The sequence below is a fragment of the Plecotus auritus genome (genome assembly GCF_963455305.1).
Source record: "Plecotus auritus genome assembly, chromosome: X".
Lineage (NCBI taxonomy): Eukaryota > Metazoa > Chordata > Mammalia > Chiroptera > Vespertilionidae > Plecotus > Plecotus auritus.
In genome coordinates, this window is record NC_137784.1 from 77,382,260 (window position 1) to 77,407,838 (window position 25,579).

The 25,579-nt window shown below is 40.8% G+C and overlaps 2 protein-coding genes across 2 annotated transcripts in view; both read left to right on the plus strand.

Moving 5' to 3' along the window:
• The first annotated feature begins 4,976 nt into the window (after positions 1–4,976).
• TMEM35A (transmembrane protein 35A) lies at positions 4,977–14,615 on the plus strand. Its single transcript, XM_080652698.1, has 2 exons — positions 4,977–5,224; positions 12,858–14,615. Exons 1-2 carry the CDS (start codon positions 5,105–5,107, stop codon positions 13,260–13,262), a joined length of 525 nt encoding a protein of 174 aa, XP_080508824.1. The 5' UTR covers positions 4,977–5,104; the 3' UTR covers positions 13,263–14,615.
• Positions 14,616–16,240: 1,625 nt separating this feature from the next.
• Positions 16,241–25,579, plus strand: part of CENPI (centromere protein I) — a 65,855-nt gene continuing 56,516 nt past the window's right edge. Inside the window, exons 1-4 of the mRNA XM_080651910.1 lie at positions 16,241–16,334; positions 18,640–18,872; positions 21,253–21,390; positions 25,339–25,457. Coding sequence (XP_080508036.1) covers positions 18,653–18,872; positions 21,253–21,390; positions 25,339–25,457 — 477 coding nt within the window. The 5' untranslated portion in view covers positions 16,241–16,334; positions 18,640–18,652. The remainder of the gene's footprint in view (positions 16,335–18,639; positions 18,873–21,252; positions 21,391–25,338; positions 25,458–25,579) is intronic.

Sequence of the window (25,579 nt, forward strand, 5' to 3'; positions counted from 1 at the left end):
TCCTAAAAGCATTGCTAGAGTTGACTCCATCAAATTTATTGGCAAACACAAATGGAAAAATATTAAAAACATGATTGATGTCAGTATGCTATAAAGAGCTCTTATGAATCAATCAAAACCACCAATACAAAAATGGAAAAGGACATAAACAGAAGAGATACATATAACTAATACGTATCTGAAAAATATTCTAACGCACTAATATCTTATGAAATACACATTTTTAAATGAATGAAATTGGTGTAGATGAAAAACTGAAATTCTCAATGCAGATCTGATGTGGTGAAGTGTACACACTTCTGTACTGCTGATGGGAGGGTAAATTTCTTTTCTGGAAAGCACATTAGTAATATGTATCAAGAGTCTTTTAAACATTCATACCTCTTAAATTAACTAAAGGAACAGCAGCAGCACACTGAGAAACAACACAGGTTTAAGTTGAATACCCCAAAGGTGGCAACCCTTATTTGAACTCAGGGAACTGCTTCACTCCTTGATCCATTTCCTCATTCATAAAATGGAGAGAATTGACAGTACTAATCTCACAATATATGCAAGTCACTGAGCATAGTGTCTGGCATTCTCTAAGTAATAAGTAAATGTTAGCTCTTTATATACATAAATTACATGTAATAAAAAAGTTTGTAATTTGGACCCACTCAACTTCTAGAAATTAATCCTAAGGAAAATTCAGGAATTCAGAAAAATTTTTATATACAAGGATATGCATCACATATGCACAAGCAACAGTCATTGAAACAACATCAATATCTAGCAATAAGAGAATAGTTAAATGAATTATAGTACATTTAAATGATGCTGAAGTATTATGAAATCATTTTTTAAAAAAGATTGTGATTTTGAAGACAGTCTTAGATATGCAAAAATGCTAACAAGTTAAAAAAAAGGTATAAAACTGACTCTATAGTAGGATCAAATTTTGAAAAACTAATTTATATATATTTTGTACATAGAGAGGTACTTAAGAAAAAGGTCCATTAAAATATTGACCAAATATTAACAATGTTTATCTCTCCATGTTGGGGTCATGAATTATTTTTCCTTATATTACTTATAATTCAGTGTTTTATACATTTTTCATTTTTATAATGAATAGTATTATTCCCATTATCATATAATTTGAAAGGGAAAATAGTATATATATTTTTTAATCAGTTGCTTAACTATATGAATGGGCTTCCTTAAGTGCCCATTTTTTTTATTTCTTTATTGATTTCAGAGAGAAAGGGAGAGGAAGAGAGAGAGAGAAACATCAATGATAAGAATCATTGATCGGCTGCCTCCAGCAGGTCCCCTACTGGGGATTGAACCCACAACACAGGCATGTGCCCTTGGCCAGAATCGAACCTGGGACCCTTCAGTCTGCAGGCCAATGCTCTATCCACTGAGCCAAACCAGCCAGGGCATTAAGTGCCCATTTTACTGCCATATTCAATGTAGGATATTTTGAAGACAAATTATGAAGACAAACATTTCATTTTGGTTTATTCTTTCCAGTCTTTCTTGTATGTACAAAGAAATTCTCTCCTCTTTAATAAACCCTATTCTCTACTATACAACAAGCCCATTGAAAATAAGGTTTATAACTCATTTATCTGTGTATTCCTACAGTATGCACATTGTAGGCACTCAGTAATTTATAGGTTGAATTTTAATAAGAAAAAGTCTGAAATTCTTCCACCATAAGATATAAATGATTGCTAAAGATTAAAGTGTTGCCCAGATGATGCAGCTCAGTGGTTGAGCATTGACTCATGAACTAGGAGGTCATGGTTAGATTCCAGGTCAGGGCACATGCCTGGGTTTTGGGCTCAATCTCCTGGTAAGGGGCATGCAGGAGGCAACCCATCAATGATTCTCTCTCATCATTGATGTTTCTATCCCTCTCTCTCTCTCCCTTCCTCTCTCTGAAATCCATAAAAAATATTAAAGTGTTAACCACTTGCAGGGATATTTGCATTTAAATTCATCAATTTTTCCAACAAAGTTTTATTAAGATGTGGCACACAAAAGGTGTTGCTCTAGGTACTAGGGGGATATATAGAAGTTATTCCTACCTATTAAATGCTTGTAATCTAAACTAATTGTGGAGTGGATTTGAAAGGCAGAAGAAGCAAGAGGAGAACTACATCCATCAAGGAATCACATGTTAGACACTTGCTAGGCAATTGACTTACATGTATGAAATTCTTACAAAAAGCCTTTGAGGCAGAATTTTCTTCCATCCTATCTAATAAAAGAGTAATATGCCAATTGACTGTCACTCCAACACACAAGATGGCTGCTCCCATGTGGTCAAAGATGGCTGCCCCCATGTGGACACAAGATGGCCACCACAAGATGGCCACCAGGGGAGGGCAGTTGGGAGGGACCAGGCCTGCAAGGGAGGGCATTTGTGGACAATGAGGCCAGCAGAGGAGGGCAGTTGTGAGGGACCAGGCCTGCAAGGGAGGGCAGTTGGAGGCAATCAAGCCTGCAGGGGAGTGAAGTTAGGGGTGACCAGGCCGGCAGAGGAGTGAAGTTGGGGGAGACCGGGCCTGCAGGGAAGGGCAGTTGGGGGGACCCAGGCCTGGAGGGGAGAGCAGTTGGTGGGGACCAGGCTTACAGGGGAGGGCAGTTGGGGGGAACCAGCCCTGCAGGAGAGGGAAGTTGGGGGTGACCAGGCCTGCCGGGGAGGGAAGTTAGGGGTGACCAGGCTGGCAAGGGAGGGCATTTAGGGGTGACCAGGCTGGAAGGGGAGGACAGTTAGGGGTGACCAGGCCTGCAGGGGAGGGCAGTTAGGGGCAATCAGACTGACAGGGGAGTAGTTAGGCATCAATCAGGCTGGCAGGGGAGTGGTTAGGGGGTGATCAGGCTGGCAGGGAGTGGTTAGGGGGTGATCAGGCTGGCAGGCAGAAGCAGTTAGGGGCAATCAGGAAGGTAGGCAGGCAAGCAGTTGGGAGCCAGCAGTCCTGGATTGTGAGAGTAATATCCGACTGCTGTTTAGGCCCGATCCCAGTAGGACATCCTTCAAGGGGTCCCAGATAGGAGAGGGTGCAGGCTGGGCTGAGGGTCACACCCTCCCTGGGCATGAATTTCGTGTACCGGGCCTCTAGTCTATATATATAAAAGCCTAAGCAACCGGCCAATCAGTCGACCGGCCAACCAGCACGTAGCTATGATGCGCAATGATCAAATGATCACTGAGGGGAGGGGCAGATGCTCAATGAAGGAGTGGAAACCACAGGCATGGAAACATGGAACAGACTGATGAATCTCAGAGGGAAGGAAGGAGGGAGGGAGATATTAACCAAAGATCTTATATGCATACTAAAGGCTTGGTGCACGGATTCATGCACTGGTGGGGCCCGTTGGCCTGGCCTGTGGGGATCTGGCTGAAACTGGCTCTCTAACATCCCCTCAGGGGTCCCAGATTGTGAGAGGGTTCAGGCCAGGTCGAGGGACCCCACCAGTGCACAAATCCATGCACTGGGCCTCTAGTATTTTATAAATGTGGAAATGGCCCAGCTGGCATGGCTCACTGGTTGAGTGTTGACCTATGAATTAGGAGATCATGATTCAATTCCCGATCAGGGCACATGACTGGGTTTCAGGCTCAATCCCCAGTGTGGGGTGTGCAGGAGGCAGCCAATCAATGATTGTCTCTCATCACTGATGTTTCTCTCTCTCTCTCTCCCTCTCTCTTTCTCTCTGAAATCAATAAAAATATTTTTTTTTGAAATGGAGGCTCAGATAAGTTATGCAACTTATCTGCCACAGAGTTAGTGGCAGACCTGGGATTTAATCCCTGGACCTTCTGAGTCTGACTCTGGACTGTTCTCTCTCCCTTAATGAACACTGCCTATCAAATAGGGGTGTGTGTGTGTGTGTGTGTGTGTGTGTGTGTGTGTGTGTGTGTAATTACAGTGCTAAGCAATATCAGGTAAGTGCCATACTGATTATGTAAATTATTATATGAAGAGGCAGTAGAGCAATGGTTAAGAACCCAGGCTCTGGAAATGACTGCCTAGGTTGGAATTCTGGCTCTCCATTTACTAGCATATACTCTTGGGCAAGTTGCTTACTTAACTTCCTTATCCTTCAATATTTCATACATAAAATGGGAGCTCATACCTAGCTCATGGTATTGCTGTAAAGATAACTTAGTTAATACAATTAAATGGTAGTGTCTAGCACTTTCAATAAATATACAGTAAACAGCCAATAAATATTGGTTATTATAGGAAATCAGAGGAGAAAGAAATAAAATCCTGTTGAGAATGGATCAAGAAAGTCTTTATGGATGAGGTGACATTGAAGAAAAGATTGAATGTTAGTGAAGAGTGGGGAAGTAGTGAAAGGGAATGTAATGGAGTTTGGAAAGTTCAGGTTGTATGGGGCCATGAGTAGAGAGGAGATGAGGGGTGGCACCTGGCAGTGGGAGCTATTGGAAGATAAGCCAAGGGTCTTGAATGAAAAGCTTAAAACTCTGGAGTTAAACCAATGGGCAATGGGAGCCATGAAAGGTCTTAGAGGAAGATAAAGAGAAAGTCTTTGGCAGCAATCAAATCTGACAACTTTGCAGTTTTATCATTGAGTGTTACCAACTGCAGAAAACAGCAACTCTGAGGACTGATGATTTGATTGAGAGAAAGGAAAGGGGAGAAAATGAGAGAGGTTGGAAAAAAGAATAACAGGACTACAGAGATGAAACGTGCACCTGGTGGGAAGTGGTAGGAATGAGGTCATTCCTAATCCTCATTCTAGATAGAGGCAGCTCAGAAACTGAGCTTGAAGCCTAACCTACTTTTTCCCCATTTAAGACTTGAAATTTCCATCTCAGTTTAGGGCTTCTTTTAACTTTGAGACTGTGCTTTTGGCCAGTGAGGAGCTGACGTAGGGCATTAGGACCCAGCAATTGTTGTAGTGAGAGGTAGAATCTGGATCTCAGTTTTTCTCTCCAGCTCCCTCCTCTTCCTTTGTCATTCTAGCTGCCTGCTGCCTCTGCAGCAACCCTCTTGTTTTCTCTGTGTTAACTGCCAGCGCTTTAGACACACAGGGTGCGCAAAGCAGAGGATCAGTTGGGACCTGTCTTGGTGACTCCATGGCATCCCCCAGAACCGTAACTGTCGTGGCCCTCTCAGTAGCCCTGGGACTCTTCTTTGTTTTTATGGGGACTATCAAGTTGACACCCAGGCTCAGCAAGGATGCCTACAACGAGATGGTAAGTGAAGCAAATGGGTGATGAGGAACGCACCCCCAAGGGATAGTGAATTCCTCTCCCGTTCTTTTCTTCCTAGTCCACAGTCCCATCCCCTTAACCCCCACCCCACCCGAACCCTCCCATCTTCCCAACAACTTTGCAGCTCGGAAGAAGCAGCTGGACAGCAGCGATTTCATTTGTGGGCTATGCCGAGAGCAACTGCTCTCCAGCCACTGAATGCCTGTTGGGGGAGGGGTTACCCAGCGAGTACCCCTCAACCCCCAAGCAATCCAGAAGGTTGAGACCTGCCTAACACCCGTCACCAGCAGGAACCTTTCCCTTCTTCCAGCACACCCAAAGTCAGGCAACCAGTCTGCAAATCTGATTCCTTCCCTTGGAGCTAAGAGTTTAGCAAGCTGGAGAGTTTATCTTCGGGAAGAACAAAGGGGAAGAAGGGAAAGTGCTGGGAGAGAATGGGCTACTAAAACAACATTTTAGGGGCGGGAAAGGTATTCCTTATCGCTGGCAGAGAGCTGATAGTATTTCCCTAGCAGCCTGGGCGTGTGTCTGTATCCTTGAGACAAAGCAGTCTTGGCCCAAATAAAGGTCACCAAGAGCTTGCTTCTTCACCTTCTCTCAGGGGAGAGCTGGATGTTTTGTTTTATTTTGTTATGTTTGTGGGCTAATCTGCACAATCTGTGAAGTCTGCCTTTTCTATCCTGCAATAGTCCTTAATCCCCACCTTACTTCCCATGGATGACCAGAGCCAGGCCCTCTGAAGGTTTTCCCCTCTGCAGAGTTGGAATCACAGAAGGTGACTGGCCAAAACATCTCCTCTGCAACCTGGGGGCTGGGCTCCCCAGTTGGTGTGAAGAGGACTTGTTCTTCTGCCTTAGAGAATGAGGAGATGGCAGGGGATGTTTCCAGCACTTTCAGTTTCTGGACTCACCCCTGTCACTTTGACTCTTTGTTTCCCAGCCTCAGCTGAAAAGAATCTGATTCTCACTTTCTCTTTTTGCCAGACTGCCAGTAATAAGAGGGAGCCCATTACTGGGTTCTCAAGGTCAAGAAGGAAAGGAGCTTAGAGAAGGAATAAGGAGAGAGAGAAGAGAGATAAGAGGGACTCCTCTTTAGGGCTGTGGCAAGGAGGAATAGCCCCACAGCTTGATAGGAATACATAGCAATCCTGGAGCCCACTGTGGAACCTTCCAGGGCCCCTCAATGCGAGCTGCATGTGGATGGAGACTGGCAAATAAATTATAGATGTTCAGCAAATGTTTGCAGGTAGCTCTGGCTTCTGTCTCAGGGTTAGAGCTGGTGCTTTCCATGTCTCCCTCACCACAGCACAGGATCACACTGGGATGGGGGAGGGTAGCTGGTACTCAAGGGCCTAGGTCTAGCTCCAGTGGCAAATTCTAATAAGTTTCTCCCTCTTCCTTCCCCTCCTCCAACATGTTTGACCAGATTGAATTAAAATCAGGTCAAAAAGAATATCCAAGGCAGCCTGCAGAGGAGAGATGAGGTATCAGAAGCCACTAAAGGCAGAGGGACTGGGTGGAGGGGAAATGCCACTACATTTTTGTCTTGGCAGTAGTAGTGTAGTGTTAGAGTACAAATAAATGAATATGCTCTTGTTTTTCTTTACTTTGCATATATTTATATGTTTTTGTGGCACCTTAGGTATTTTAAGCTTTCCTTTCCTTGGGGACACAGTACCCTTCTTCAGTATATTCTCTGTCCCCCAGACCTTGCTTAGCTGCTTTCCAGCCCCCACCCCCTAAGTTGCACTCTACATACAGTGTTAGGCTCTGCAGGCAATCCAACTAAAATGGAGTCACCGGGACTACCAGTTTAGCAGGAGCTCATGAGGAGGAGCAGCCACAAATGGGTTTACAGTAGGTTTCTTCCTATGGAGTGGAGCTGTCTATTGCGATCTAATGAAAGGCAGAAGAAACAAATGTGAAGATTTCATATCTTACAAAGGAACATATTCAAATAAATATAATCTAAAACAGCAGTAGAGAACCAGTGTGTGTGTGTGTGTGTGTGTGTGTGTGTACGTGTTTACACATAATTCTGTGCTTCTGTGCTCAGGGGCATCTGGAGCTAATGGAAGAACTATATCTAGCTGGGAGATAGACTTCACAGTAGTATTAAGCTTGAGGGGGATTCTTAGATTGTCCTTTTCCAGAGTCCCCTCTTGTATTGAGCACTGGGCCCCAAGATGGAGATGGCTATCTGAGGTAGGGCCCACTGAATAGAGCCTGGACTGACCTAGCTTTACTCTTGAACCCATAGGAAATGGGGAAAATTCAGTTATAGTACAAAGAAGGTGCTTAATTTATATTTGTTGAATGGATGGATGAATGAATGAATCACTGTAGCACTGTCTTGGCTGGTCACCACCCTTCAGATTTCTCTCTTTGATTCTCAATTATATAGTTTAAGAGCTATTTCCTGGTTCTTAGAAGGAAGCTACAGCCCCTCAGGACCCCAACCCTAGATCAGCTGAGATGATTATCTGGGATTTTCTGTTTTCAATTTAGAAATGATTCCTCTGCATCAATGGAATTAGTCTTATATTGACAGTGGTGGCCTTTATGGATACGATCTCAAAATATTGTTGCTGTTGTTGTTTTAATATTATTTGTTCTTTAAAACAACTCTGTGAAGTGTTTTATTATTTATTATTATTTTCATTATTATTATTTATTCTTATTTTACTGATGGATAACTGATCCAAGATCATAGGGTAAGCTATTGTTGGAGCAGATTCCGTGATTCAATACTTTCAATAGAGGAGTCACTAAATGGTTATAACTGCTATTTTGGATGTCAGAATTTACAACAGATTCTTGAAATAATCTGGCACATTCTCTCTCCTTTTTCTGTATAAATTCAACTGTTCCAATTCATACCTTGGGGTTTCATTTTACTTTGAAATCAATTTTTCAAATTCAATTTTTTCTGCCATCTTCTTTTTATTGTTCTAAAGCCATTAGTACAATGCTTAGGTGTCATCACCTCTCTGAAGAATCACTGCTAAAAACCAAATAGACAAATGACTATGAACTTCTTTCCTGTCTCTACTAGGGAAGCCAGGAGAAATTAGTGGAAAGAGTATAGGCTTTGAGTCATATACTTTGAATCCTGAGTTAGTGTCTCAATTTCCTGATCTATAAAATGAGGATAATAATACCTACATCAGAAGGTTGTTGTAAATATTAACTGAGATTACATATGGAAGCATCTGGTACAGTGTTTGTATATGATAGGTGTTCCAAAAATGTTCTGAGTGAGGTGATATTGATAATTGATTCTATTTTATGCAGTGAATGCCTCAATTGAGGGATTTCTAAATTGAGGGATTAAAATCAGGCATTTAGAAGAGCAAGATGTTATTTTCATTTGCCCTGGTGAATAGGCTTTAAGCAATTAGCTAATATTGAAAACTCCACACTTGCTGATGGGTAATGCACAGTGGATCCCATGCAGAATTTCCAGGTGCCTTTCTTGAATAGCCCATGTTGTGTGTGTTGTCCTATACCTCCTCCAGATTTAGGAAGTTGTCATTATATTCTAAATCCCATGTGAATTTAACATGACCAACCACTCCTTTGACTAAATGCCTTTATTAATTCACTTGAAATTGGAGAGAGCACTCACAAATGCTAAGCAGCTACCTGTGTAGGGATGAGGAAAATATGAATGGTTGACTTGCTGTACATTCAGCTCCTTATAGCAGAGGTTCCATCCTGTAAGCACAAGGGGCCGTAAGAAATAGTAAAAGAAAAACCAAAATTCCTGTCACAGTGAAGCCAAGGGATTTTGGCCTTCAGGAAGACAGGGCAAGTCTCTGCTTCTTTGCATCCACTCATAGAGAAGGTTTGTTATTTGAGTTATATGCTTATCTATAGTTAAGTGCCCTCCTGTTTGTGTAACCCTGGGGAAACACTCCAGATATGTTTGGGCAGTTTACTTAATGTCCATAGGTAATCTTTTATGCTTCCAATCACTGCCATTAATTGCTTTCCAACTAAGCAATAAGACAGTAATTAACTGATGTGACTGCTCTCTGAAGTGGCACAGTTCGTTTATTCCCTCAAAGAAGAAGGTGACCCTGAGCTGCAAAATGACTTTGCTTAGTTCCACAGCTAGCCATCCCAAGCTAAACTATATTGGAGCTTATGCCAGGGAACTTGTAACCTCTCAGTGGCCAACAATTGTGCTTGTTTCAGGGTGACTTTTGATTGAGAGTAGAAACCAGACTCTTTTGCCCTAAAATGCAATCAGGGAGGGATCCACCTTTGTTAGTAGGACTAGAGTTACCAGCTTCCTCTTTAGGTGAGCATTCTATGAAGTGGTTATATATTACAGTATATTTATTATATATACTTTATATGTAGTGCTTAAAATATGTTTATCCTTCATGTGGATATTTGGCAATTAAACATATGATGGCTTTTTATTGCATTTAAGAAATGATCTGTGATCCACATGTGGCATTTTCTCCTACAGGGATTTAGGTAAATCATACTTGAGTCAGTAAATTTTGCAGCATTTATATAGGCATTATGGTGTAAGATAGCAACTAGACTGAGATTTTGTTTTAAATTAATGAACTTTATTTTGGGGAGGGCAGTTGTAGGTAACAGAAAAATTGAGCAGAAAGTACAGAGTTCCCATATATCCCCTCCCCACTATTTTCCCTATTATTAGCATCTTGTATTAGTGTGCTACATTTGTTACAATTGATGAGCCAATATCTACAATAGGTCCTCGGGTTACATCGGAGATCTGTTCCTATGGCACGACGTAACACGATTTTCGCTGTAAGTCGGAACCCACCTACATAAGCACATGGAGTACATACACAGCAGTAATGAAGTCAAACAGTAAAAAAATTTAAAAGAAAGATAACAAGTCCTGACCTTTACTTGTGGTAAATAAATAACAAGAAACATAAAGCACATATGTACATATGTTGAGATGACGAAACTTTATTTTTTTATAAATACTGTAAATGGGAGATGGCAACGTAACCATGAAACGACATACGTCGAGTCCGACGTAACCTGAGGACTGCCTGCATACATAATGATTAACTAATGTCTTGCAGGGGTGGGCAAACTTTTTGACTTGAGGGCCACAATGGGTTCTTAAACTGGACCGGAGGGCCGGAACAAAAGCATGGATGGAGTGTTTGTGTGAACTAAAATAAATTCAAAGTAAAGGAGCGGAGGGGAGAGCAAGAGAACCCTCCGCTCTTTCGGCTCCGCAGGCCAGATAGAACAGCCGAACGGGCCGGATCCGGCCCGTGGGCCGTAGTTTGCCCACGGCTGGCTAGGTTCACTCTTTGTGTTGTACATAGTATGGGCTATGACAAGTATTTTTGTCAGTATCCTCTTCTGCTTTCATATAGTTTCTTCCCTGTATATTTTATCGAAGTATAACATACATACTAAAATGTGCACATTAAGTGCAAGGAATTTTTTACTCCTGTGTAACCAGCACCCACATCAAGAGACAGAACATAACCAGTACCTCAGAAACCGCCCCTCAATGCCCCTTCTCGTTATTACCTCCCCAAGGGCAGTTGGTATACTGACTTCTAACAATATAAATTAGTTTTACCTGCTTTTGACCATTATATAAATGTGATAATGCAGTATATCAGCCAAATTATTTTTTCTTTAATTTACAAAATGGGAAACTGAGGTACTAAAAAGAGGAAAAAAAAAGAGAAAAAAGGAAAGAAAAAAAAGTGTCCACATCCAATAAGACATCAAATTCTGTTAATTTTGTGTCCAAAGTATCCTTGACTCTGTTCCCTTCCCTCTGTCCTTACTGTCATTACTCTAGTCCAGGTCTCTACCTGGTTTCCTTACAAGCAAATTATATTGCTCCCCTTGGATTATAGGATAAAGTCTAGCTCCATAACACAACATATGTGATCTGATTCATATCTAACTCCCCAATTTCATGTCTCCCCTCCCGCCCCCAACCTATGCTGAACTGGGGCAGTATGCACAATACACCAGTCTAGTTTGTTCTTCAGGGCCTTTGCTCATCCAGCTTCCCCTGCCTGCAATACACTTTCTTTATTGATCTTGCAAATGATTGTTCTTTTTTTAAGTTTCTACTCTAGCTTTTCTCAGTCCTCATCTAGGGAGACTTGACCATTCTCTTAGGTGTACCTCTACTGTACCCACTTACATAATTTTATTCAGCACCCATACTTTTAAAAAATATTTTCATTGATTTTTAGAGAGAGGAAGGGAGAGGAAGGCGGAGAGATAGAAACATTGATGAGATCGTCTGCCTCGTGCATTCCCCCTACTGGGGATCGAGCCTGCAACCTGGGCATGTTCCCTGAGTGGGAATCAAACCAATGACCTTTGGGTTCATGGGTCGATGCTCAACCACTGAGCCACATCAGCTGGACTCACCCATAATACTTTATTGCACTTATGTATTTGCATAACTATTCTTCGTCTTATAAACTCAAGCTTCAGGAAGGCAGGGCCTTTGAATAATTGATATCTCTATCCAGAGTACCTAGTCCAGTGCCTAGCATAAGGAGACAATCAATATTGAATGAACTAATGGATACTTAATGAAAACAAAGCAGTGGGCCAACCCAATAAGACACAATAAAATCTCATCAATTTACTCTGTGGATCAGGCCACTATGAATAGTGAAAAATATGATTATCTATTAGGCTAAGGTCAATATAATTCTATTACTTTGTAATATATCCAGTGACTACCTCCTCTGTCCTATGATGTCTCCTTTTGGGCTACAATTAGACATTGTGCAGACCTGTTATATACCACTAACCATGCTGCTTTATAATGCTCTTTATGTATCTCTTTCCCCCCACTAGACCAAGAGCTTCTTGACCCTGTCTTATTCATCTGTATATCTCCATCGAATAATCCATAGTAGGTGTTCAATAAATATTTGTTGAATTAAAATTAATGAAGTTGAACCAAGTTAATCAAAGGAGTGTCTTGTAAAGGCCTGGGGATTTATCTCAATGACCATGAGAATAATTTTTGTCTTATTATATTTTAAAGATACACAAGGGGCTGACATTTACATACATTTAAATTTTCTACTTGCTTTAGCACACACACTCTTTTTTTTAACCAAGGTCACAAATATAAACTCCAGCTCAGCTGAAGTTTCTGATTATCATGGATTTCAAATCAGGGAAGTCCAAATTAGTGAAGCTTTACCATACTGTGCCTTGCCTTGTTTCATTTTTGTTGATATTCATATGCATCTGGGTTTGGACAAGGCGGGCACTTGTGGATGTGGCTAATCTGTACCAGTTTTTATGGGCCTGATAAATTTTCTTTTAAATTCTTAATGTTGTTTATTATTTATAATTAGGAAAAAATTAAACTATAAAGCCAAATTCTCTTACCTTCCATGCTGTTGCTACAGTTTAAATCATTTAAATTACAGGGATCTCAGCAGATTGCTTGCTTTTCTTCTTATCTTAATTACAAGGCTTTTGTTTCGGGGAACAGTAAGAAAAATGGGATACCCTTGGCTGGTGTGGAAAGGGAATGGTGGGGAAGGAGGACCTTGCTTGTGTTAACTTCATAGTTAATGAGGTGATTTCCTTATGGTATTCCACTTTAGAAACGTGCTTACAAGACCTATGTCCGAGCACTTCCTCTGCTGAAGAAAATGGGGATCAATTCCATTCTCCTCCGTAAAAGCATTGGTGCTCTTGAGGTGGCCTGTGGCATTGTCATGACCCTTGTGCCTGGACGTCCCAAAGATGTGGCCAACTTCTTCCTGCTTTTGCTGGTGTTGGTTGTGCTCTTCTTCCATCAGCTAGTCGGTGATCCTCTCAAACGCTATGCCCATGCCCTGGTGTTTGGAATCCTACTCACCTGCCGCCTGCTGATTGCCCGAAAGCCTGAAGATCGGTCTTCTGAGAAGAAGTTCTCGCCCCAAGGAAACGCAGGAAATGCGGGGAAAGCAGAGGAGCAGCCCTCCTTATATGAGAAGGCCCCTCAGGGCAAAATGAAGTTGTCATAGGAAAGTGAAAGTGCAAAAAGTGGACCTTCCAGGCAGTTGCCTCCATGACACCCAGGAAGATGTCAGTGTGTGTTTTTCATTTGCTTTATTTATCTTGGGGGGAAGGGAAAATATAATCTACAAGTTAATGGCCCTGTTGGTTTGTGTACACCTATACCCTAAAATGACCTCCCCACATAGACAGACATTATGTGCACCATCTTTAATCACTCTGGGGCAACTCTCACATCTTGCTGCATGTACATGTATATGGCTAACTACTGAAGTGTTTTTGTGAGATGGACTCTAGCAAGCATGTGACTGTGAGACTGTATGTGTGGGAAAATATATTTACTGTGTGTGTGCATGCATGTGTGGAGGAGAAGGCTCTGATCTTGAACTAATCCTGCATAGGTATCCTTCCCTTTACAAACCCAGTCTAATGAAGACAGAATAAAATAAACCTCCTATAAAGAGAATCTACTTTTGGTATAAAACAAATGATGTATTCCCATGGGATGGAGGAATCCCTTGATAGATTTAACTGAAAACTTAAACCTACCACTTTAAGAAAAAGGTCCTTCAATTTAAGGCACTGAGTTATATGTAAATTAATTAGCCTCTACTTTTAACAGTTGTTTAAATTTTAAATACTTTATATTGAGTTTAATTAAAATAAGGAATATATGCAGTCAATAGATAATCTAGTTCTTCAAGTGATGAAATTGGCAGTTTCACCTTGCTTTTGTCCAAGCCCAACCTACTAAGCTCACAGTTTGAAACTGAAGCAGTAAACATGTGTTTTTGTTCATTTTCTTAAGCCCAAAGCTGCCTCACTTCCATTATTCTCAGCAGCTAACCAGGATTTGGCAGCTTCTCCACTGTTGTGGCTGAGGGAGCAGGGATTAGTCCTGTTAGAAGTCTGTGAATCTCAAACTGTTCTCTTAAATCATGTGAAATTTGACCGAAGAGTTGTACCCAGTGTTTCCCTGACAAATAGATTCACTACTCCTGTTGAATTTTCACTGAACTTTGCTAGTGTAAGCAGAGATCTAAGTTACCCCCAATGTTGTCACCTCTACAGTTCTTCATTATTCCAGTGGGTGGAGTTTAGCTGAGGGAAGGACATTTGATACGGGTTAGTTGGATCCAGCAGTATGAAAATTTGCTTTCTTCATTACATACTGATGTTTCTTCTTGTTAGATGTGCTTTGATGGTTTTGATATTGTGCCAGGGATGGGAAAAGGGGTGGGGGTGTTTTGTGTGTGTGGAGTAAATTATTGTATTTCTTCAATGTCATTGTTCTTATTAATTGATACCTCTCTGTCTTATTTCTCTCATTCTTTCAAAATAAAAAAATTGAAATTTGGAGGAAACTGTTGGGACAAATAATGGAAGTCTGGAAAGTAAGGGTCATATCAAGAGATTCGGGCTCTTTTTTTGTCTGGATAAGGGATAAGAAAGAGAAGGGAATGTATAGTCACTTAATATATTAATGAGATTACCAACTTTCCAATCTCATTTAGGTTCCTCCACACCTCTGTGATAGAAAGCTATAGAATTAGGAACTCAATGCAATTTCCAGGTTTGGGGAATTCAGCTTCATTAGGTGATGCCAGGGGAAGGTGGAAGAATGATTTCAGAGAAAATTGCAGGTATATTAAATAAAGGTGAACCAGTTTCTCTCACTATATGTGTCCACAATGTGGCACAAGTTCAAGTGCCACAGACCTGTCACATTAGCCAAGTTATTTCCTCACTCAAGGCCCCAGTTTCATCATCTATAAAAAAGAAAGGGGATTGAAGGCTTAAAATTCCTTCCAATTTTCTTTTTTTTTTTTTTAAATATGGAACGCTTCACGAATTTGCGTGTCATCCTTGCGCAGGGGCCATGCTAATCTTCTCTGTATCGTTCCAATTTTAGTATATGTGCTGCCGAAGCGAGCACAAAATTCCTTCCAATTTTCAACTGAGTCTATGAAATGATTAAAATGACTGTAGAAAAGGAAGAACAGCTACCATGAAAATAATGAACACTCATTTCTCAAGCATTATTAAAGAGTTAATGAAAGTGCTCTGAAAAACCATACAAATATAAAATGTGGTAAACAGTCATTTCTGTTGTAATCTCCCAAATACATCAACTTAACTTTTGATTCATCTCTCCCTAAAATAGCCAAGTTTCCTCCTACAGTTTTACCTACAGTTTATAGATACGTTTTGGCTTCAAAAAATCAGCGAGAGCTGTTAAATTTATATCTTTCCTCTCTGATTCCTACTCTAGTAAGAGATTAAACTAGGGACTAAGGCTCAGGTCTCACACTAAGCCCTTGTTGCTATTTTAGCCAATTTCTTTAAGGTCCATCACTCCTCAAAGTTAGGAATTTTTATGTGTAGACTTGGCTGGTTATGTGCAAGGTGCCACATCTGGCCCAGGACACGTTTTTAGCAAACCCTGGAAGGTATGGGTACCCATCCTCGGTAAAAGGAGGGAAGATTCAGCTTTTTTTTTTTTTTTACCCCCTTCCCACCTCCTAGTTTCACATGGGGAAAGTGATAGCTTTAGAGGTCACAGACCCTTTAACCTAAGTCTCTTGCCCAGCATAGGAGAGGCAGTCTTTACTGCAAAGTTTGCAGTTTCATATTTTCCCGCCAAGTCCGGACATTTGGGGTCAATCTGGGCAAAACCATCGCTATAATTAATCTTGTTAAGTTCAAGAATTCAGACGCTGATCTGTTTTATGCAAAATAAAGAATGTGAACATTATTAGGACAGCTGAAACGCCAGCCAATCAGTTTGCTCCAGCCTCAACGGCCCACTCACCACAAGCTCCCGGGACCTGGCGGGTGGGGCAAGCGACACAACCAAATTGGGTCTGCGTCAGCATCTGCGTCAGCATCAGCGCCAGCGCGCGCGCCGCTTTACGCAGTTGAGCTGTAACCCAACCAATCAGACTTCAGCAGAACGCAGCCGCTCTGCTGGGTCGCCTCCTGCGTCTGCGCGGAAGAGTGTGCGCAGGGCGGGGCCCGCTAGTTTGAATCCTGGAGGGGTTGTTTGAACTCGGAGGTTCGGGGACAGAGGAATGTATTAGGTAAGGTACTTTTAAATGCCGCGTGAAAGGGGGACTCCGAGATCGAAGAGAAGCTCCTTGACTTCTGAGCAGGACTATCCTGCAAGGTGTGGCTGGGGTAGGGTTTTCCCGGAGCCCGGGAAGCGGAGGGGGTGGGGGGCTCCTTGGGAAGCTAAGGTACCAGTCAACCGGGTGGGGTCTGAAGCTGTTCGCTTGCCTTTCTTTGGTAGGAATATAGGAAACAACTCGGAACTTGGAATCTCCCACAGGTTTAGACACACATATTGCTCTCCTGCTCTGGCCTCATCTGTTTTAGGGAGGTGGGATTGAGTGTAATTCTGACCATTCCCTTAGTTTTTGTCACTTGAAGCCAAAAATTTAGAAGTCTTCCGGGTTCCTCTCTTTCCTTCTCCCTACATTCAGTACTTTATCAAGGCCTTGCCCAGCCTACCTCCAACATATATCACGAACACAATCATTTTCTACCTTTTCCACCGCTGTACATTAGACCTAGTTCAGGCTACAGTTATATCTCTTCAGAACTTTTGCAAGACCCTTTTTTATTGTCTAAATGTCTCCTTTTCCCCCAGTGGACCCCCCCCCCAGCCATTCCCACCCCGGGCAAGCCCCCACCGCCCCAGTGTCTGTGTCCATTGGTTATGCTAATATGCATGCATACAAGTCCTTTAGTTGTTCTCTAACCCCTCCACCACCATTTGTCTCTGGATCAGTTCTTGTTCATCAAATTATGTTGATCATTATATCCCACATATGAGTGAGAGCATGGTATATTTATCTTTCTCCGACTGGCTTATTTCGCTTAGCATAATGCTCTCCAGTTCCATCCATGCTGTTGCAAATGGTAAAAGTTCCTTCTTTTTTATAGCTGCACTGCTGGTAGGAATGCAGACTGGTGCAGCCACTGTGGAAAACAGTATGGAGTTTCCTCAAAAAGTTAAAAATGGAACGCCCATTTGACCCAGTGATCCCACTTCTAGGACTATATCCCAAGAAATCAGAAACACCAATCAGAAAGGATATATGCACCCCTATGTTCATAGCGGTACAATTTACCATAGCTAAGATTTGGAAACAGCCTAAGTGCCCATCAGCAGATGAGTGGATTAAAAAACTGGTACATCTACACAGTGGGATACTATGCTGCAAGACCCTTTTAATTGCCCTGTTTCCATTCCTTGACCTCTAGCATTCTATTCTTCACACTGCAGCTAATGTGGCCTTAAAACATAAATCAGATGGTATCACTTCCCTCTCTAACACTCCTCCCTACCCGGATAGCTGCCACTTAAAATCCAAACTCCTTACTCTAGCATACAAGTCCCAGTATGGTAGTCCCTGGCTGCCTTTCTGACCTCATCTCCCACTACCCTCTGCCTCTTTGATCTCACTACCTCTCCCTCCCCCACTGGTGTTGCTACTGTTTTCCTAACAAAGCTCTTGCTTCAAGGTCTTAGCAAGTCTTAGTCTTGCTTTTCCATGAAATACTCTTCCAGCACATCTTCACATAGCTGGTTCCTTTTTGGCATACAAAAGTCAGTTTAAAGGTCAATCAGGGAGGCTTTCTGTGAACACTTATTCCAAAGTAGCTTCTCACTGCCACCTCATTTCTATCACATCACTGTGTATTATGTTCACTATTAGCTATATACTTATTTATCGACTCTCACACTCCTCCCTATCCCCATAAGTTTCATGAGAGCAGAGACCTTGACTATTATATTAGCTTATCCCTGGTAGCTAGAACTGTGCTTGGAATATAGATGATGTTGAATAAGTGAGTTAATTAATGGGGAATTTTTCTGTTCTGATAATTCTTAGTTTGCACACCAGTTTGACTTTTGAACTATGCAATTTTAACTTAGCACTGATAAAGTAGGGAACATAAAAGATGAAAAGTAACATTAAAGAGAGGTGGAGAAAAATAGGAGTGATTGGAGAAAGTAAGATTGAGTTCATGAGATGGCTTAATTTTGGACACGCTTATTAGATATAGCCATTTTAAGAGAATTGCTATGTTACCCATACTCCTACTGTTTTATTTTCCTCCAGGAAGGCCAGTTCAGCTGGTCAGTGTTAACTTGGAGAGTTGTTTCTCTCTATTCCTACTTAGGTCAAAGGCTTTCTGAGAAAGCTAACCTATAAATTTTGTTGTCCAGAATTTTGTCAGGTTTTTTATGGTGTACTTGTTGTATGTTAGGTACTATGTACTAAATGTTTAGAATACATTCAGATGTGGTCCTTGTCTTTGTGGAGTAGAAAGGGACAATTTGGTTGGTTAATGGTAATGACACTTGTCTCTGTATAGAACATGTGCAGTAATGTCAACTCATACGAGAGTTAAGAACTCTCAGACACCAAGAACTTCGCAACATAGTAATCAGACTAATCTCTTGGCTTGGAAACTGAAAGAGGACCTAAGCAACTCAAAGAGCATCTTGAAACATGGACAAAACAGTCCAGTGGAAGATTCTGAACAAGCTGATGCTGATGAGCAAGCAGAAGATGCTCTGCAAATAGCAGTAAGATACTTTGAGAAAGGTAAGCCAGATGGTTTTCCTTATGAAAGTCCTATTTCTATCAAATATTCTAGACTTCTTTGCTGAGGAATTTTAAAGGAGAGCATATTTTTGCTCATTAATGCTTTTCTCTGCTTAATAGACATTTCTTGAGCTCTGACTACATATGGGTATGCTAGATACTAGGTATACAACAGCAAAGCACGTTCCTGGCAGAGCGGTTTCCAAACTGCTGCACATTGGAATCACCTGAAAATCTTTAAAACACACTGATGCCTGGCATCCACTCTTAGACAATTTGATTTTATTGGTATGGGATGCAACCTGGGCATTGGGATTTTGTAAAGGCTCCTAAGATAATTTCAAAGTTTGGGAATCATACCCTAGTGCTGGAACAACTTATAGTCTAAAATCAGTGTTTTTACTTAGTTTAGAGCAGAGATGCCAAGGCATGATTTAGTTTTCCTCACTGAAGGTGCTATTGCTGTTAAATATCCTAGAGTTTGATCCCCCTAGACCAGCCTTGGGCAAACTACGGCCCGCGGGCCGGATCCGGCTGTTCTATCCGGTTCTCTTGCTCTCCCCTCCGCTCCTTTACTTTGAATTTATATTAGTTCACACAAACACTCCATCCATGCTTTTGTTCCGGCCCTCTGGTCCAGTTTAAGAACCCATTGTGGCCCTCGAGTCAAAAAGTTTGCCCACCCCTGCCCTAGACTCTTGATTCCAATAATTACAGGCTGTTGTTGTTCCTTGTGATTAAGCCCCTAGGCCACTGCCACCACCATGCAAATAGAAGTAGGATATAAGGGAGCGAATGCCTGGGTGGAATGGATTAAATATTCGCCCTAAATAAAAGCGACTGTTACGCTTGCGGCAGGCTAGAGGCCAAGTGGTCCCATTTTCATTCAGATGGACCTCAGACAGTAACCGGATGGAATGTGTGCTTGCCCTGTGTCAGGAGGAAACCGCCTGGGGAAACGCTTCCTGTAAGACTCTCTCCTTGTTTAGGTAAAGAGCAAGGGTCCCCCAAAACGATCTGGCGCCCATTCTCCAATATAAACTATACCTCTGCCTCTCAAGGTGTGGGGGGAATAGTACTTGGACTTTATGGGAAATTTATCCGGATGCATAAATGGCCTAGTATCCTCAGAAGCCAATCATGCTGCACTGTCGCTACCCCATGCTGATGTCTGGTGGTGTTATGGGGGACCCTGACTTGTGGCCTTGCCCAGCAAATGGAGTGGACTTTGCACTCTGATACAATTGGCTATCCCTTTCACTTTGGCATATCGTAAACCTTTCTCAATGGACTGACAGATTAGGAAGAAGAGAGAGTCCAAGGGGCTCTCCATTTATACACAGATTCCATTGGGATTCCAAGAGGAGTGCCAAATGAGTTTAAGGCTAGAAATCAGATTGCTGCAGGGTTAGAATCTGTCCTGTTCTGGTGGTCCACTGTAAACAAGAATGTGGATTGGATAAATTATATTTACTATAACCAGCAAAGGCTTGTTAACTATACTCGAGATGCAGTTAAAGGGATAGCTGAACAACTAGATGCCACCAGCAGGATGACCTGGGAGAATAGGTTGGCCTTAATATGTGTAATGTGGGGGTCAGTGTTATACATTCATCCCTGACAGCACAGCCAGACAGAACCATCATTGAGGCCCCACAGGGACTGACAGCTTTAGCTAATGAGTTAGCTGAGAATTCTTAAATTGAGGATCCTTTCTCCAATTTAGCAATGGTTCACAGAATGGAAGGGAATGACAGTGGTGGGATATTATATCATCTCTCGTGTATGAGCGGTCTTATCTAAAGGTTAATTGAAACCTCATTGACCAAATAGAAAAATAATCTTCTCCTAGACACTGCAGAGCATGAAAGTCAATGCATGTTAGCTGAGTTTGAAGAAAAGAGATAAGAAAAGGGAGAATTGTGAGAATAAACAAGTAATCTTTTCTGTCAAAGAAGGGAGTTTAGGCAGCCACCATTTTGGCTCCGTGGCTTGCAGCTCTTCTGGAGGCTGCCATTTTGAAACGGCAAAGGTCAACCCCTTCCTTTAAATTAGCTGATCATGCAAGACTGGGTGCCTAAGCTCTTCCAATCAAGAGTGAGGGACAGGAACAAAAGCCCTAGCAGATGCCTGCTCAATGTGCGTGTGCTCCCATACCGTGCGTGTGCTCCCATACCATGTGTGTGCACACCCTCCTGCAAGAGTAAAGATATTTGCCTTGCAAAAAAATATTCTAGAGTTTAAAAAGCTTTGAAGGACTTTTAGGAAGATATTTTATGCATAAAGCTATTCCTTTAAAGTATCCCAAATTGTAATTGTTGAGGCTAGAGACTGAAAGAATTTTAAAGGCCCCACTATTTAATATGGTTCCTTTTTCCAGGTCCCTTTAAAACTTCACGGAGTAAAGATAAAACCTTGGAAAAACACTTGAAAACTGTGGAAAGTGTGGCTTGGAAGAATGGTTTAGCTCCAGAAGAAATTGACATCCTATTAAATGTGGCACTCAGTGGCAAATTTGGTATGTCAAGAGGATAAATGAGTTTGCTATTAGTTTTGCCTCCCAGACTTTGAATTAGGTTGTTCATTGGAATCAGCTGCAGTTCTTATTTTTACTATTCTCTTCATAAAATAAAAATTGTAATTTCTTACATTCAAATAACCTTATGAACCAAAAGTTTCTGTGTACGAATGTTGAAATGTCTAGTTATCACATATCTTTACAAGTAAACTGTATAGACGCTTCTTACGAAATACATGCGAGACATTTTCAGTATTTCTCTTAAGAAGAATACATATAATTTAAATAATGTTGCTGGAAGGCACCTTAAAAGATAATATGGTCTACTTCATTGCCTTTAGGTTCACTTATCTATGACATGTCCCTGTTGATGCTATCTCCATTCCACCATCTATGACCTTAACAGTCAAGATGCTTTTTTTAATGTAAATGCTTCCTTTCCTGTTCTAAGTTCATTTGGAATGGACGTGGGGGTGGGGTTCTTAGAAAGAAATAACATCTGGTCAGTATTCTTTTTATTTGAGAAAAATGTTTTAACCTACTCTCATTTACATTTAGACTTGAAAGGTATTTTAGACCCTGTACATCTTCATTTTAAAGGTGAGGAAATTGAGGCCCAGAGTCGTTAAAGAGACTTGCTTAAATGTCAGAGCTATCACTGGAGAATTCAGACCTCCTAACTTACCTTCTAGGGTTATTGTTATCAGTTTTTCTACCTGTTTTTTTGTTTTGTTTTGTTTTTGAGAATTAAGACAATTATCAAAACTGGATATTTTGTATACTATTTCCTGGTCCTTGCATATTGTGTTTTTTTGTGTATACACTAGCATCATGCTTATAGGGGTGTGTGTATGTGTGTATTGTAAAGCAACAACATATTACTAGCTGAATTCAATATATGACTCCCAGGTATTTCAGTTCTTTGCTTTTACTTGATTAGTTCTCTGTGTTTTCCTATAAAGTTAAATTTAACCTAATAAAATTGTCTCTTAGCCTGGCCGGCGTGGCTCAGTGGTTGAGCGTCAACCTATTAACCAGGAGGTCATGGTTTAATTCCCGGTTAGGGTACATGCCCGGATCGTGGGCTTGGTCCCCGGTGGGGAGCTTGCAGGAGGCAGCCAGTTGATGATTCTCTATCATCATTGATGTTTCTATCTCTCTCTCCCTCTCCCTTCCTCTCTGAAATCAACAAAAATACATATTAAAAATATCTCTTTAAAAAAAGATTTTGAAAAAAAATTGGCTCTTTTTCTTGTAAGTGGTTTCAGATTGTTTGGTTCTAATATCTTTCCAGGAATCTGTTTAACTGATTAGTGTCTATCAAGAACAATTCTCTCTATACCTTCTGCCCTTAAAACATATATAGAATGTACAGATATTTTCTATTTTGAAATTTCTCTTTTCTTTTTTGATATATCAGGAATTAATGGTTAGAAGGTTTTTATGACATTTGCCAGGCCTTATGGCAAATGCATGCCACTTTCAAAATGCAGGCCGCAGACTTAGAAACTTGTATATATGATTTATTTATTTTTTAAAATATATTTTTATTGATTTCAGAGGGAGAGGGAGAGGGAGATAGAAATATCAATGATGAGAGAGAATCATTTGATCGGCTGCCTCTTCCACACTAGGGATCGAGCCTGCAACCTGGGCATGTGCCCTGACCAGGAATTGAACCATGACCTCCTAGTTCATAGGTTGACATTCAACCACTGAGCCACGCCAGCTGGGCTATATATGATTGGAAAAAACAGTCTCTAGCTTTTTAGTCTATCTTTTAATTTTTTGTTAACCTGGAATTTGGTGATGTTAAATGTGCCTTCCTTAACTGCTTTTCCCCCTTTTAGTTATATCTATGATATTCCCCATCACTATTAGATCTTTACATGTAACTCTTTTTGCTCAGTTGTAATGTGTATTCAGGGACAGGTGTGATACAAATGTCATAATTAGGTGTAAAGAGACTTTAATTTTAGATTCTAGAAGTTAATTTCCAAGTCACTGGGACGTAAGAATAGACTGTATTGAATAACCCCCTTTGAATTTGGTACATGTGTAAAGTGTTAGTGGTCAGACTGTTTTAAATTTTAGAAGGGTTAGGGCAGTGGTCGGCAAACCGCGGTTTGCCGCTCTGTTGATTAATGAGTTTGCCGACCACTGGGTTAGGGGATGGGAGTGGGGGTAAAAAGAGAAATAAAAACAAGGAACTACAGAGTGGAAAGCAGAGGTTTTTATTCTTGTGATTCATTATCTGCCATCACTGCTTCCTTTCTTCTCCACAGAATGATGTGGTAGAAATTGATAGAGATATATTATTGCAGTTAGGATGAATAAATCTAGAAATCTCATGTATTACATGATGATTATAGTTAATACTGCATTGAATACTTGAAATTTGCTAAGAGTAGATTTCAGGTGCTCTTACCACACACAAAAAAGTGGTAGCTATGTGAGGAGATAATATGTTAATTAGCCTGAGTAGTAGTTATTTCACTATGTATATGTATATCATACCATCATGTCATACATAGTATTAAATATATACAATTTTTATTTAAAAAATAAATAGAGGTCTTCACCCTCAGGGAAAAAAAGACACATGTATAAGATGTTTCTGAGAATGCTACTTGCAAGTGAAGTAAAGAACAGCCTTATTTCAGTGAATGGATGTGATCACCATGCTATAATGCATATAAAATTGTTTAAAGACATATAAGATGTTTCTAAGAATGCTACTTGTGGGAGAAGATGAGAACAGTGTTATTATAGTGAATGAAGGTAATTGCCACACTTTAAGGCATTTAAAACAGTGGTTAAAGACACATGCATCCAAGATGTTTTTGAGAATTCTACTTGCATGAGAAGTTAAGACTAGTGTTTCTTCACTGAATGGTTATGCTCACCACACAAGAATGTGAATAAAACAATGTTTAAATACAAAAGAAGAAATTAATGAGATACCTATTTAATTCTTAAAGCCTTAATAAGCAGAATTTAATATAGGGTGTATACAAAGCTCTTTGTAAAATCACTTCTCTTGCCAGATGGGAGGATATCGTGGAAGCCAGAGAGTATTATTGAAAAATTGGATCAGTTTAGAATATTACTGCCATCTAATTCCAAGGATAGCTGTTTATTCTGTTATCCTCTCCACTTTTTTTTGGGGGGGGGGTGGAGTATACAAATATATTTATTTATTCTTAAATGTAGCAGTCCATGTAAGATGTCTGTCAGTAGCTTTAAATAAATCAGAGTCTATTGTGCATTAAAAATAATAACAAAAGAATAATCCTTGAAATTTTCTGGTGAGTGTTTTTTTGAGATATAATTCACATACCATAAAATTCACACTTTTGAAGCATCCAATTCCTGGTTGTTGTTGTTTTTTAAAAACACACACACACATTCACAGATTTGTGCAACCATCACCACTCTCTAATTGCCAAACATATCATCACCCCAAAAAGAAACCTTGAACTCATCCTCCCTTTTCAAATAGAAACATTAGAGCCAAAGAATTTGCTTTATAATTTATATTAGAAGGTAAAGGTACATTTTTTTTCAAACTGTGTTTTGTAATGATGATAAAAGATGTCAAATATTGTTCATGGTTTTTTTAATATATTTTATTGATTTTTTACAGAGAGGAAGGGAGAGGATAGAGAGTTAGAAACATCGATGAGAGAGAAACACCGATCAGCTGCCTCCTGCACACCCCCTACTGGGGATGTGCCTCCAACCAAGGTACATGCCTTTGACCAGAATTGAACCTGGGACCCTTCAGTCCGCAGGCCAGCACTCTATCCACCGAGCCAAACCCATTAGGGCTTGTTCATGTTTTTTTATTGCATTCAATATTAAGTGAGATTTTTAGGACCAAGGGTGAGTAAGTAAGGGTTCAAGATACTAAAATGCAGTTTAATTTAGAGTTTGTCTGCTTTTCAGGGAGTGCTGTAAACTCTCGGATATTGAGATGCATGATTCCAGCAACTCTAATATCAGAAGATTCTGTGGTTAAGGCGGTTTCCTGGCTTTGTGTTGGCAAGTGTTGTAGTAGCACTAAGGTAATCTTTTTAAACACTTTGATGATAAGTCCTTCAGAACCACTTAAGGGCTGGCAAGGACGAGCTACTTATGGAGTAATGGCACTGGCCTTTTGTGCAAAGCCTATGGTTTTGGAACAATA

Bases quoted from the DNA above. Each gene is read 5' to 3' on its own strand.
- TMEM35A (XM_080652698.1), top strand. From the start codon at position 5,105: ATGGCATCCCCCAGAACCGTAACTGTCGTGGCCCTCTCAGTAGCCCTG. The intron at 5,225-12,857 runs GTAAGTGAAGCA...ATTCCACTTTAG, and splicing joins AGGATGCCTACAACGAGATG to AAACGTGCTTACAAGACCTA.